Consider the following 15,218-nt stretch of genomic DNA (forward strand, 5'->3'; position numbering starts at 1 on the left):
TGGGGGATTGTAGATAGAGCTGCTACAGATAGTTTATTTAGCAGTTTTATAAAAAGATATTACAAATTTCTTGGAAATAAAACATTTCGCAAGAGTCACAAGAAGATGTTAGCCACATTATTTAGTGTGACTACAGAAAAGGTGATCATGCAACATCCTGTATTTAAATCTGTGCTGTCAACCGCAGGGATGTTTCTGGTCCAGTTTCATAACCAGAAACATTTACATTTTTATAATATTTGTGCTAATTTGTCTCTAAAAGGAATAGAGACAGACTGTGCCAATCATTGAATCAGGATGTTTGTTCTCATCTGGGCAACTCTACTCTTCTCTGTGAGAGACACAGGTATGCATCTTTATTATAATCTTGTCATGAAGCCAACATTAAACATACAGTATAAATAAAATTGTTAGCAATAATTTTCTAGCAATAATGTATTAAATTGTATAACATCAACTGCATTCTAGCAGGAACATTTAGGAGTGTTATAACATTGAATACAATGTGTATCATTTTGTCTCACAGATGTGAAGGAAGTTAAAATCACTGGGGATACAAGTGTGAAGGAGGGTGAGACTCTGAGACTGTCCTGTAATGTTGAAAGCTTCCCTCCATCTCTCATCACCTGGACTAAACTAGGCTTGAACAGAACCCTGAACAATGACACTGGAACAGCCACACTTGTCATCTCTAACGTGACAGCAGAATATTCTGGACAGTACATATGCACAGCAAAACATCAGGACAACCCCTTGACGAAAGAAGTAAACATAACAGTGCTATGTAAGTACACAGTAAAACTGTTCTTACACACAAGATTTGTATTTGTATTTTTCATTATGGGGTAACTGAAACTTGTACAAAGAACACCCTTTCCTAAATCTCCCTAAATACATGCTGATTAACATTCACATTTATTGTTAACTTTGCAAAATGTAGAAAATGCCCTCATAGCTCAATGTAGATATCCTGAAACAAAACAAAAAATGTTGGTCCTATATAATTAAGATCTGCCTTCCCTGTGTTCTTCCCCTTATTTCCCCCCTCCTGTTGTTCTGTTTTCTATCTTCCGTGTCTGTGTTTCTGTGAGAGGCAGGGCGTGGTCAATCTGCTTCCACTCACCTGTCAGTTCAATCAACCACCTGCAAGCCCTCAGCACTGATTGCCATCAACTCCTGCTGCAGTATTTTACGCTGTCTCACACTCCTTTCCTCGCCAGTTTGTCGTTGTTGTACCTAGAGTGGTAAACTTTCAGCCAGTTTTTTCAACCTTTTCCCTGTTTGCTTGCATTTTTGCTCACTGCCTTTTTTGTTACCTTTTGCCTGACCTTGTGCTCTGTTTTGCCTCTTTAGCCCTGCTGTGCTTTACCCATGTTTGGCTTGCCCAGCCTCATTCCTGTTTTTCTCAGCCTACGCTCAGATCTCCGCTCACAAACCCAGGCTGCCAACAACCTGCTACTATGCCCAGCTTCCCCTTGAGCCCCATTTTTTTCTGTTGTCCCTTTTTGTTAATAAACCATTAGTCTATATCCATGATGTTCCACTTTTGGCAAATTCTGCCGGATGTCCTTTTCGGCCGGATGTCCGTTACCTTTCGCTTTCTTTGCGTTGGAATTTTTTTTTTTTTTTTTAACTTCGGTGGATTTATGAGGACTATGGTTAATTGTTCCTCAGATCTCTGCAGGGTAAATCCAGACAGCTAGCTAGACTATCTGTCCAATCTGTGTTTTCTGTTGCACGACTAAAACAGCTTTTGCATGTACACGTTCCACCAAAACAAGTTCCTTCCCGAGGCTATTTTGCAGCGGTAACGGGACTCCGTTCGGTGCTTAGCACCACCCAAGATGGATGTGATTGGTTTAAAGAAATGCGAATAGACCATATTTTTTTTTTTTTTTAACTGTATGTTTGCTGTGTTGTTGAGATTCTTCTTTTGCGTCTGTAGTTTCTCCAAGGATCCTAAACAGCTCTGGATGTGAGGTTCAGTCGGGGGTCCTGACCTGTGTGTGCATCAGTGAGGGGTTTCCTTTACCCACCATCAAATGGCCTCTGTTGGAGAACCATACTGAGTACTCTGTTATGACCAATGTGTCACACCATACAGTGAACACCCACGTTACTGTATCTGTCAAAGATCACAACTACACCACTGTTGAGTGTGTCAGCAGCAGTGGCATCAGAGAAAGAAAAAAGAACCATACGATAAAAAACAATGTGCCAGAGAGTAAGTGTTAACAACTGAAATACCTCCCCAACTTTAGACCACTGCTTTAAGACATCATTACCTCATTTAAAAAATGCTTTTAATAGTAGGCAGCAGTGATCACAATTGTTACTTTTTTTAAACAATTTGTTTCTCGTTCTTTTGATTCCAGATCCACTCATGACATTTATCATAGGTTTTTATAATCCGCAAGTCATCACTGCATTTTTGATTGGGATACTTCTGACAGCAACCATCTGCTGCTTAACCAAAAAATGCCACAGGTACATTAAAAAACTATTTTCTTTGTATAACTGCTTCTTTTTGACATGTATATTAATACATCATAAAGGACCACACTAGTGTTATAGCATGCTTTATACATTTCACAGCAAATCTTAAAAACTTGAAATACTTAAAATAACCGTTTTTCAAGGTATGCCGCAAACATTTTTAAATGTGTTCTTACATGTAGTATATACATGTCGTATTCAAAGTAATCACTAAAGGGACTATAAACTGGAATTGATATCACAGGTAATACATTTGTTTTTGTTTTGTATTCATTGTTATAATAGTGAGCCAGTAAGCCGCCTATTGAGCCGTCTTAAATTCAAGCAATAAATACTAATCAATTGTTACCTGATAAGTTGTAAAAATCCAAAGAAAATTGTTAGCAGTCAGTATTAGCTGATTAAATAAAGGTTACCTGTTGCGAGGAGCGAGGAATAGTGGACCCAAACGCAGAGATGAGGAAGGCAGGCAGGAGAAGGTTGTACTCAAAGATTTAATTAACAAAAAACGGCAGTACAGCGACTGGAAAACAAGGGTAAAGATACAAAACGGGGACAAGCTGACGGCACAAGGACACAAACTGACTGGGCAAAGACACAAAACAATCTGACAAGAGGAAAAGGGAACACAGAGGTTAAATACACGAGGTAATGAACAAATGAGGGGCAGGTGATACAACAGGTGAAACACATCAGGGCGGGGCAGGGTAATCAACAAAGGAGAGAAACAGAGAGTAAACTAGACATGACAAGACAGAAAACAGACTATCAAAATAAAACAGGAAACAGGAACAACAGACAGAAAACATGACATCAACTAAACACAGAAACTTGACACAACACAAGGGAGAACAGAACACAGGGATTAACCAAAACATACACAATACAGAATAACTAACAAAAACAGGGAACTTACAGAAAACAACAAGGAAGCAACAGAAATAAACAAACAGGTAACAGGAATGGAACACAATACAAAACAAAACACCAAAACCATGACATTACCTACTGTAACACATGTTATGTAGTTAATCAATTGTGGGCTAAAACATTCAAAATCACAGGTGCAGTCCATTACATTTAAAAAAGAAATGTGATACAATTTCTCCCCAGGAAAAAACAGAAGAGCTCTGGGAATGAGATTGAGACTCTGGAGATGGCGACGACTGAAGCGGGTCCATTGGTATTTATATTAACACAGCTGGTTATAATTATAAATTGTGTTGAGTGATGACTGACAATATTACATATCACTGATGCACATAGTTAATGCCTAGTGTACATACAGTTGTCTGGCTTGTATCATCTGGCAAATTATATATTATTTCTGAATTGTACCTGACAGATCGATGCTGGTCATGCAGTGGAAAATGAAGTAGCCAATGACCAAGAGGCAGCCAAAGGAGGAGCCGAGGCTGCTGACCAATCAGCCACTGGCGTTGACGTGGAACCAAAAGAGTTGGAATACTCTGACATTGACTTCCACTTGTTGAATAGGAAGAGTCCCACAGGGGCAAATAATACACAAGAGACCACAGAGACAGAGTATGCTGAAATTAAGAACAAAGAAATGGAGGAGAGACAAGATGGTGGAGAGGGCGGTGAAATGTTGGAGGGCAATGAGGAGGAGGTGATGATAGGGGAAGATAAGGAGACACAAGAGTGTATGTCTGCAGAGAAGGAGGGAGGAGGGGATGTGATAGTTTACTCCAATGTGAAAGAAATAATGGGAGAGATTTAAACAGTTAAAGAATCGGACAGATGTTAGGCAGAGGTGCATTTAAAGGGGTCTAGGCAGAAACGAGGTTGGATGGTGGAGGGGATTGATTTATGTGGGTGAGTTCTCTTATATATTCTGATGTGACGGCTTCTCATTTGAATGTTTATTGTAAATGACAATCCTGTGTGTGGTTTTTACCACAGCACTGCGCTTTAAGCCAGAGATCAGTTGACGTCAGACATACAGTATCAACACGTCCACATGTTAGGGTTTGTGCTATTTCATGTATTCAACTACCATTATTCCATTCTAACCACAGTATCAGGTGACAACTATTTTATGTACAAAGTATTTAATCCACACACATCGCAGCTTCACATGGCCAATTCCCTATCAAGCCACTCAAAACTCAAAACATAAGTCCAGTAAAAGAATAGAAAGCTTTTGTGTGCAAACAAGCTTTGGCGTCTTACACAGCATTTATTAACACTGTATCAGCTAGAATTAACAGCTTTATGTACTAGTTTAGCTTTTCATTACTTGTAGACAATATGTTGTAATTATTATTTAAGAAATAAATACAGCTGAAATTGCATTTAAATAAACTAAGATCTAATGTGTCATCTTTTTTCACATTTTATTTTTAACAGGTAAGTCATTAAGAACAAGTTGTTAACTATAATGGCAGCCTGAGGAGACAAAAGGGAAGGAAGGCTAAGAGATAAAAATACATTAGACACACATACAGTTTAAAATGGTGTACAATACAATTTAAAGTAACAGCTAAAATTGTCATTACTGTGAAGACATCCTGTTGTAATATACAGGATTTCCTTGTGTCTTTTTTTATACTGTAGTTAGATTGAGTTGTTCTAAACAAGTTTCTGCTATGATCAATCAAGCACACACACAAACAAAACGAAACAGAAAATCAAACTGCAAAAATACTGTCCAGATTAGTGCTTGCATTTGTTTCTATTAGGAAACTTGCCCTTAAAAACACGTGTAGCAGGAATCAACCTGACTCTCAGTGCTAAGAGTGAGCAGGAAGTTTCTTGCACAGAAAGCACTTTTTGTAGGATAGACCTTTTTCACGGCAGACATGTTGACATTCAAAACCATTAATGATGGCTGCATTCCACTTAGGAGAGGCCCTGGTATTGTGCATGCTGACTCACTGAAATAGCTTACTGGGACACTTGATGGAATTGAGCCATCGTTAAGGTTATCAATTTCAGCTCAAGTCAAAATGTCTGCTGTGAATAAGGTCCATTAGGTACAAACTTTGAGCTTTCAGTGAATACAAAAGTGTCTCAACCACTATGACATGGTCAAAATGCAGACATGTAATGGCGACTGGCATTAGCTTATTAGCTGAATATAGATATAGTCATGTAGCACAACATGAGAACAGGAAGTTATCAGACTGAAAATACAAAAAAAGAAAGAGGCTTAAGGTTCAAACGGAGGAAGGAACCATTTTTTCCCACACATGAATATTCTTTGACCATTATTTCTCAACTGGCCCTGCAAATATTACCCAGTAATATTGACCTTTCACTGTCATGTACATCACATTTTGCACAGTACAGTATGTATTGTGCATTATACTATGCAAAGGAAATTGAAATAAACTATATTGGACAAACACATATTCAGTTCAAACTTAATGAGTCTATATAACATATGCACAAAGAAAAGATACCATTCATTGGTTGTTTCTCAAGATGACCAGAATTTTTTTTCTCATTGTTTGTGCAATTGCCACAAACTTCCTCTTTGCTCAAGGTGTTGTATCAGTTCATGAAAGTTGTACAAAAACAACAAGAATAGTTTCCTTTTCTTTCAATATTCAGTGCAGAAGGTAAAAACTCCCCAATTGATATGTGATGCATATGTGATTAAAATTGCATTAAATTGTGGTATTCGGACGAGAGGAGCAACAATAATTTGCGTCCGATGTTTTTTGCACAAAGAGGGAAGAGGTAGAGAAGTGCTAAGAGGAAGAGTCGGTTTAGAGCAGATTCACACAGCTGAGAGCACTGGAGTGAAGAGAGCAGGACAACAAGAAAACAGGTAAAACACAACATATACCTCATTTGATTTTGTGTGTATCTCTACATTAAATCAATTGAAGTGAGTAATTATGCCACGTTTTAATACATTCTTTATTTACATTATTGTCTTTGGCCTATACATCGCAGAAACCACAGATATGACCAGAGCTGTTGTCAGAGGCATAAAATTAGGCCCTGGGGAAAGTAGTAGTCAAATGTATTATCATCAGCACAGAATAGGTGAACATGCAACATCCTGTATTAACATAAGTGCTGTCAACTGTGGAGTTGTTTCTGGTCCAGTTTGATCAACCAAACTTCCTGTATGTTTATTGCACTTTTTTGTATGAAGTCTTTGTGCATTTATAAGAGTTTATCCTGTGGAGGGAGAGACTTGAGTGTCTCAATCATCGAATCGGGATGTTTGTTCTCATCTGGGCTTCTTTGCTCTTCACTGTGAGAAGCAACAATGCTAATGCAGGTATGGTGTGCAGCTTTATTGCAATCTTGTTTTGACACATACAAATCTAATGTCGATATTTATTTTTTGAAGCTGCTGAAGGCATCTTCAATATAAAAAAAAAATCTTCTTACTAATAATAAATGTCCTTATACATGTTTCCTTTTATGCTCCAGAATTGCAGATACAGTTACAGGTATTCAGCAGCTTCTAAAAAGCTCTTATGACCCACACACTTTACTGTTTGACGTTAATAATAAATAAATAATACTACTCATATTATACAATAATTACTCTACTTAGTTTTAACCAGAGAGGAACCTGAAACCATGACTGTCTAATACCATATCTGCATCGTGCATCAGGAAAGATATATTGGTCACACGCTGCTACAAATAGCATTGTTTGGCCTTTCAGAGGTTCAGCAGCATTTCAGTAAAAGTCTCTTTTCATTAGTAGTATATGTATTATCAACATCTACATACTCTGTTCCTAATTGTCTCCGTGTGTATTTACAGTTGCATCTTCAGAAGGAAGAGAGTGCTCTCAAAATGGATTCTGTGTCACCCTTAGTGAAACAGAAATAACAGCAGAGGCTGGACTCTGTGTTGTGATACCGTGTTCTTTCACCACTAATGCTGTCTTCACTTTGGAAAATGCAATTTGGTACAAGTGTGATCCTTCTAAACATAACTGTACTGATTTAGACATAACACTCCGCTTGAACAACTCAAATGCTCAGCCTGAGTCTAGAAGACAGGTGTCACTGTTGGAGCCTGATCTGAGTCAGAATAACTGCAGCATCATCATCAATGACGTCACCAAATCAGACTCTGGATCATATCAGCTCACAGATGGTTTCCTGAATGAAACCACGGAAGGACACACATCTCCTAGTGTAACTATCACTGTAGCAGGTATGAAGAAAGGCAAATGCTGTATGTTAACTGAAGTGTGAAACTGATGTTTATTTGTTGTAACTAAAACATACTCTGTTTCATACTGAGTTTTCTGTTGCACGACTTTTGAACGTACACATGTTCCACCAAAACAAGTTCCTTCCCGAGGCTAATTTTGCAGCGGCACCGTGGCTCTGTCCGGTGCTTAGCACCGCCCAAGACGATTGTGTTTGTTTTAAAGAAATGCCAATAAACCAGAGCACGTTTTTCTCCCATCCCAGATTGTTGTGTGGACTAGCCAGACCCTCCTCTATTGTGCTGTGGAGGAGGGTCTGGCAATGCAAGACTATACTTGAAGTGAATAATAATATTCATATCTGCTCACTTGATCCTACTAATGGACTACATCACCCTGATTTTCTTTTTACTGTATATTTTATGCCACTTTAGATCTGACCCAGAAGCCCACAGTGATGATTCCTCCTCTGACAGAGGGACAGCAGAGCACACTGAGCTGCACTGCTCCTGGTCTCTGCTCTGGATCTGATCCTGAAATCAGCTGGACGTGGAGAGGAGCAGGAGAGAAGGACTCTCACATCACAGGAAACATCACTGCTTTCAGGACTGAGAATCTGACTGCTGTCAGTCAGAGACACAGCTCAACCCTGACCTTTAACTCTTCAGCTGAACACCACGGCACCAATGTCAGCTGTAAGGTCAGCTTCACCAACAACATCACTACAGAGGAGACTGTGACTCTGAATGTAACCTGTGAGTAAAACATACCATACATAACATACCGTACTTTGCTAACAGATGTGCTGTCATGTCATTTCTATGGTTTCTCAACTCTGTTGAATTTTACAACATCAACGGTATTCTTGGTGGAAAATTGGGAATTCAGGGACGTTGTAAATATTGTATATAATACAGTATATCCTTTTTTTGTCATAGATGTGAAGGAAGTTAAAATCACTGGAAATTCAAGTGTGAAGGAGGTTGAGACTTTGAATCTGACCTGTAGTGTTGAAAGTTTCCCTCCATCTCTCATCACCTGGACTAAACTCGGCTTGAACAGAACCTTGAACAATGACACTGGAACAGCCACACTTGTCATCCCTAACGTGACAGCAGAATATTCTGGACAGTACATGTGCACAGCAAAACATCAGGACAACACCCTGACGAAAGAAGTAAACATAACAGTGATATGTAAGTACACAGTAAAACTGTTCTTTCACACGCTTATTATGGTATTTTAACGTTTCCAGGTGGTTTTCAGCCTGAGTTTGGAACCACATAATTTTTGTGAGGTAGATTATAAAAGTCTGTTTAAAATGTTGTTCCCGAGTGTATTTAATTGTAGGTGCTATGAAACTATGTTGTCTTTCTGCACCTGCTATTCTCACACAAAGTTACAAAATTGTTACATTTCAAGGACTTTCACCTGTTCTGATTAAGTTCTGAGAATTAAGCACCAATAATGATCAAAAATCTTGTTTATATTTTTTTTTACCTTTTTTATAATTGAATTTCCTTGTTTTCTCACAAAAACGAAAATTATCATATTATCATAAATGTGATCTCACAGGGGTAAATGGCAAATATGAAACATAAATGATGTATATATCACTGGTAATTGAGCTAAAGTAAACATATGTTAAGTATTTTTACATAAATTGTTATGGCTGTATTGATTGAAAAGCCTAGTAATGTGGTGGGTCCACCAGACCAGGGAACATTGGCTTTGTAACAAAAATATGAACAACACACAAGGGTTAATAACATCAACAGTGTTCTTGCAGGAAAGTGTGGAATTTAGGGGCACTGTAATACAGTAAATCATTTTTTGTCCTAGATGTGAAGAGAGTTACGATCACTGCGAATACAAGTGTGAAGGAGGGTGAGACTCTGAATCTGACCTGCAGTGTTGAAAGTTTCCCTCCATCTCTCATCACCTGGACTAAACTAGGCTTGAACAGAACCCTGAACAATGACACTGGAACAGCCACACTTGTCATCCCTAACGTGACAGCAGAATATTCTGGACAGTACATATGCACAGCAAAACATCAGGACAACACCCTGACGGAAAAAGTAAACATAACAATGATATGTAAGTACGCAGTAAAACTGTTCTTTCACACGCTTATTATGGTATTTTAAGGTTTCCAGGTGGTTTTCAGCCTGAGTTTGGAACCACATAATTTTTGTGAGGTAGATTATAAAAGTCTGTTTAAAATGTTGTCTTGAAGATGAAAAGAAACCTGTGATCACTGGAATGACAACCGTTAAAGAAGGTGATGCTCTAAATCTGACCTGTGGTGTTGAAAGTTTTCCTCCATCTGTTATCACATGGACTAAACGTGGTTCCAACAACAACCTGCAAAAAGAAACTGGAATCATACTGCAGAATGACACGGGATCAGCCACTCTTGTCATCCTTAACGTGACAGCAGAATACTCTGGACAGTACATCTGTACAGCAAAACATGAGGACAACACCCTGATGGAAAAAGTAAATATAACAGTGATATGTAAGTACACAGTAAAACTGTTTTTACACTGAAGATTTGCAGTTGTATTACCAGGTAATAGTTCAAGAGCAGAGAATCACCTTTTCCTAATCTACCTAAAACACATGCTGATTAACTTTCACAGCACCATGTCTTTAAATGTACAGTGAAGTCTAAAAGTGCTAATGTGGGTTAATGTCATGGTGGGCTACTGTACACTGAATTTAGAAATTAAGTTAGAGAATAATTATGTTTTAAGATCTTGTGCTCTGACCAGCAAAATCAGCTTATTTAACTGTTTAACTTTTGTTTTCAGCCTCAGACTATAGCCATAGGTCCTGAATAACTACATAAGTGCGTTATCTGATCAATTCAAATCTCTTCAAATTTCTTTGTCTCAAAGATGTGAAGAAATCTGAAATAACTGGAAAGACGACTGTAAAGGAGGGTGATGCTTTGAATCTGACCTGCAATGTTGAAAGTGTCCCTCCGTCTCATGTCATGTGGACTGAGTTCCCATCCAACAAAAACCTGAACAATGGAGCCGATACTCACCTGCAGAACAACACTGGATCAGCCACTCTTGTCATCCCTAATGTGACAGCTGAACATACTGGACAATACATCTGTACAGCGAAACACCTGGACACAACTCTGACTATGCATGCCAAAGTCACTGTGACTTGTAAGTAGACTCCTAAGTAGATCACCTTATAAAAAAAAATGATCACTCATATCTAGAGCTGGGTACCGAACTCAAGACTTTTAGGCACCGACCGAATTGCCTCTAAAGTATCGAGTATCGAAAAATGACTCTTCATTCAATACCCAATTTAAATACCTAAGGAGTAAATGTCATCACCGTCAGTGAGCCAAGATGCAGCATGCTTCTACCAAGATCTAATAATGCTGGTGATTGGCTGTCTAACATTACACATCGTAGAGGGGGGCAGGAAAAACTCTACGTTACTCACAGAGAAGTCATTAGAGAGAGTCATTACGGAGCTCACGTAGTAGGAGCTGAAAAATAAATAAACATATTTGTGCGATAATGTGTAATGTTGTAATTTTTGTTTTGTTTTATAAAATTGGTATTGAAAAAAGTGTTGTTTAGGAACCGGTATCGAAGTCATTTGAACGATACCCAGCCCTACTCATATCAGCTTACTCTGTGCTTTATTTGATGTTGTTATTTTTTGCAGTTTATCCAAAGATCCTAAACAGTTCTGGATGCATAAATCAGTCAGAGGTTCTGACCTGTGTGTGCATCAGTGAGGGGTTTCCTTTACCCACCATCAAATGGCCGCTATTGGAGAATCACACTAGGTACTCTGTCATTACCACGGTGTCACACCACACAGTCAACAGCACCGTCTCCCTAACTGTAAGAGGCCACAGCAACACTTCTGTTGAGTGTGTCAGCAGCAGTCAAAATGGAGAAGTAAAAGCAAACGTCATCCTGAACAAAGTAGAAGAAGAAGGTAACTGCTCAGTCTTTAAATGTTTTCTCTAATCTTCTTTTGTATTTGGACAACCAAGAAGCAGCAGTGGCCTTCATTTTGAATGTCTTTTTCGTTTCTTTTTTATTTAACAATTTGTTCCTCTTGATTCCAGATCAAAGCATGAGTGTCAACGTGTTAACAATGATTACACGGCTGGAAATTATCATTGCCTTTTTGATTGGCGCTTTACTTTCTGCAATCATTTGCTGTTTGGTGAGAAAATGTCACAGGTACATTCTGAAGTTCTAATTCACGTCTTTGTTTTTTTTACTTTCTTTGCTGAGAATATTGAATATTCCAGGCTTTGTTTGATGTATAATGTTAATTCATAATTCATAAAAAATGCTAGTTAGAACATAATCACAATAAAAAAACAGGGAACAGAAAACTACAGAATCAATATACAAAACATGAAACATACAGAAATATGCAAACAGGCAACAGAAATATAAACAACCCCAACAGAAATATCCATAACCACAACACAATGGAAAATAATTGTTATTGAAGCAGGCAGGCCAAAACATGCTAAACTACTGGAATGGTCCTTTAACGTTTGTTCTAATGAGGCATTAATAAGCTTTGCACATCATTTGTATGTTAATGTTTGTGCTCTTTTAAAACATTTCTCCTCAGAAGAAAACAGAGGGTCTATGGAAATAGGGCTGAGACTCTGGAGATGATGACATTTAACGGGGATCCTCTGGTATTTATATTCACAGTTGGTTATATACTGTATTTTGGGTAACATTTTATTATAATGGTACATGAATTATCATTGATTCATGCATGACTTTGTGTATGAATTCATTAATGTAGTACTTCATGAACTATCAGTAATGTACAAGGGTAAATAGTATCTCATGCATGACGAAATGCAGGAACAATACGTTAATTAATGCATGAATTAAGGTATTTGAATCATCAGGATTTCTGATTTATTATTGATGTTCATTTATTCTTAAAAAAAGACTGACCAGTCACAGCAGTGTACATATATTCTAAAGAATCGTGGTGTTGTAATCATTGTTAACTAAACATTACTTCTTCATTACTTCATCATGTTTGTGGCCCTTCAAATAAAGTGCTGACCTGGTTCCATCTTTAACATTGATAAATAAGATATGATGAATGGAGGCATACAATTAAATGTATAACAGTAATTCCTGAGAACAATGTTCCCCCAAATAGGATATTTATGAATTTTACTTTTTACTCACTTCTAAGTGTCTGAAAACCAGAAATGTCTTGACATTTTTTATTTATTTGAGGGGTCACAAAGATGATTGCTGCATATGCCACCATTAGTAAGTAATGTTTAGTTTATCATAATTACAACACTACAATTCAGTTTCTTTAGCCGGTCACTTTAACTACAGATTTACCTATGAATCTGGTAAATGCACATCATTAATAAATCAGAAATCATGATTTAAAATACCTTAATTGATGGATTAATTAGCGTATTGTTCCTGCATTAAGTCATGTATTAGATACTATTAATCCTTGTACATTACTGATAGTTCATGAAGTACTACATGAATGAATTCATGCTTTTTCATGCATGAAGTCATGCATGAATTCATGACAATTCATGTACCATTATTATAAAGTGTTACCGTATTGTACATTAAAGCCCCAATGTGTAGGATTTGAATCAGATGTTTGTGACATCTAGTAGAATCGAGTAGCGTCAGTAGCTTCTTCATGTTCTTCTTCATATTCTTTTGAGGATTGCCAATTTGTTGGTGTTGTAGAAGCTGACAAACGACTTCTACCATTTCTGTGTTGCTCCTGACAGATAGATGCTGGTCAAGCAGTGGAAGATTATCAGGCCATCGACCAAGTGGCAGCTGAAGCGGGTGGAGCTGTGGCGGCGGACAAATCGGATGTGGAGTACTCCAAGATTGATTTCTCCAAGATTAAAAGAAAGACCCCAACAGAGGCATGGATGGCACAAGGGACCACAGAGACAGAGTATGCTGAAATTAAAGAATCAAAGAAAATGAAAGAAGAAGCAGAGGAGACACAAGAGGAAGAGGAAATGATTAGGGAGGGTGAAGAGACAAAACACTGTGTACCAGAAGATAAGGAAGGTGAGGAAGTGGCACTGTATTCAAATGTGAAGGATATAATGAGTCAGATTTGAGGATAGTGTTGCTTAGTTGTTTGAGGACAAATTACTAATGTAATGTCCTCTGATGAAATGGCTTCTTGCTGTGTATTATTTCCCTGCAATGGCACTGTGATTTTTTAAAAGCCAAACTAAGCATGCGGTACACCTCAAATGATTGAAGACATCTTGTAACTGTCATAATCAAGTACAAGTTATATGGTGAGTCAGTTCTGTATAGCAGCGCTGACCACTGCACAGCAGTTTATAAAAGGTGGTATTAGTATAGAAACGATTATTTTTATTCTTCTTTATTCAAGAGTGGCAGTCATTCGAAAGACATTGCTACCACAACATCAGATGACATATAAATACATATTACGTGTACAAAAGCTCACAATTTAAAACTCACAAATGAAAGTACAATTTGTTGTTTCCAGACAGTTGCTGTACTGTGGTGTAACTCTGTGCAGCCAGCTGGTTGCCTGGCAACCTCAGGGAGTCACTGCAGTCAGCTTTTACAGTTACAGTTGAGAGAGTGAAATAATATGATAATATGAATGGGTGTTGAGTGAAGGAAATACCTTTTTTACATTTATTTTGTATAAAGCATTTATTTGAGTATTTATTTGAGCAATTAAAACAATTTGTATGTGTGTGTGTGTGTGTATATATATATATATATATATATATATATACACACCTTTGACTTAGTTACTATCAGCAAGACAAGACCAACAAATCTAAGAATTACTTTTGAATTTAAAATAAACTCATGTATATTGGTGTAAAAAAAATTCACAGCACTTTATGTTGCTGTCACAAAAACAGGAAATCATTGTGTGAGAGGATGTGAGCCTAAAATAGCATCTGAAACCAGGTGTTGGGCGTTTTGCATAATGGGTTCCTCTTTAAAAGAAAAGAAAGCAAGATTCTGCAGCTTGGCTTCTATGGTCACATACTGTACAGTATACACTCATCCCTCAACTTTATTATTACTACTTTGTTTCTCTTCATTAATGCTTTTACAAGGCATATGTGGGGAAACTGAAAATTCATAATACACATTTAATAATAAAGGAAAAGAAAATGAAACATATAGGCATATTTCTGATTTTGTGTGTATCAACATTAAAGAAGGGATATACCCACATTCAATAAACAAGCTCTTTGCAGGTTCTGTGTATCAACATTACTCAACAAGTGTTCATACCTAAATTACAAAATAGGTGGTCTGTCCTTTAATTCACACAAAGAGTTTATAGTAAAATCAAATGTAAAAGTTAAGTAAAAATACTTGCTTATGACTTTGAGTTCTTGACCGTTGAAAGTGTAGAGGGACATGAGTTTTTGTAATCCTTTCTTGGATAACAAGTTATTAGTGAATATTTGCTGTTTAATGAGAATAATGTAAGCTGTAAAAATAAATGTTAACGTAACAAATTATTTGTTTTC

General features: G+C 37.5%; 2 protein-coding genes across 2 annotated transcripts; both read left to right on the forward strand.

The window, feature by feature from the left end:
- Positions 1-1,649: 1,649 nt before the first annotated feature.
- On the forward strand, positions 1,650-5,205 carry LOC116060448. Its single transcript, XM_031314006.2, has 5 exons — positions 1,650-1,685; positions 1,946-2,224; positions 2,376-2,487; positions 3,610-3,679; positions 3,842-5,205. Exons 2-5 carry the CDS (start codon positions 2,080-2,082, stop codon positions 4,235-4,237), a joined length of 723 nt encoding a protein of 240 aa, XP_031169866.1. The 5' UTR covers positions 1,650-1,685; positions 1,946-2,079; the 3' UTR covers positions 4,238-5,205.
- A 465-nt stretch (positions 5,206-5,670) lies between these two features.
- Positions 5,671-13,902, forward strand: LOC116060352 (sialic acid-binding Ig-like lectin 10). Its single transcript, XM_031313886.2, has 11 exons — positions 5,671-6,292; positions 6,644-6,754; positions 7,252-7,650; positions 8,083-8,403; positions 8,587-8,844; positions 9,888-10,169; positions 10,552-10,833; positions 11,351-11,629; positions 11,763-11,880; positions 12,287-12,356; positions 13,452-13,902. The coding sequence occupies exons 2-11, from the start codon at positions 6,694-6,696 to the stop codon at positions 13,797-13,799; spliced, it is 2,418 nt and encodes an 805-aa protein (XP_031169746.1). The 5' UTR covers positions 5,671-6,292; positions 6,644-6,693; the 3' UTR covers positions 13,800-13,902.
- Positions 13,903-15,218: the final 1,316 nt, after the last annotated feature.

The sequence above is a fragment of the Sander lucioperca genome, chromosome 10 (assembly GCF_008315115.2).
Source record: "Sander lucioperca isolate FBNREF2018 chromosome 10, SLUC_FBN_1.2, whole genome shotgun sequence".
NCBI lineage: Eukaryota > Metazoa > Chordata > Actinopteri > Perciformes > Percidae > Sander > Sander lucioperca.

Excerpts from the sequence above, each read along its gene's own strand:
- LOC116060352 (XM_031313886.2), top strand. The coding sequence starts at position 6,694 with ATGTTTGTTCTCATCTGGGCTTCTTTGCTCTTCACTGTGAGAAGCAAC. Across the intron at positions 10,834-11,350 it reads TGCCAAAGTCACTGTGACTT|TTTATCCAAAGATCCTAAAC; the intron begins GTAAGTAGACTC and ends TATTTTTTGCAG. Across the intron at positions 11,630-11,762 it reads GAACAAAGTAGAAGAAGAAG|ATCAAAGCATGAGTGTCAAC; the intron begins GTAACTGCTCAG and ends TCTTGATTCCAG.
- LOC116060448 (XM_031314006.2), top strand. The coding sequence starts at position 2,080 with ATGACCAATGTGTCACACCATACAGTGAACACCCACGTTACTGTATCT. Across the intron at positions 2,488-3,609 it reads TTAACCAAAAAATGCCACAG|GAAAAAACAGAAGAGCTCTG; the intron begins GTACATTAAAAA and ends ATTTCTCCCCAG. Across the intron at positions 3,680-3,841 it reads CGACTGAAGCGGGTCCATTG|ATCGATGCTGGTCATGCAGT; the intron begins GTATTTATATTA and ends TGTACCTGACAG.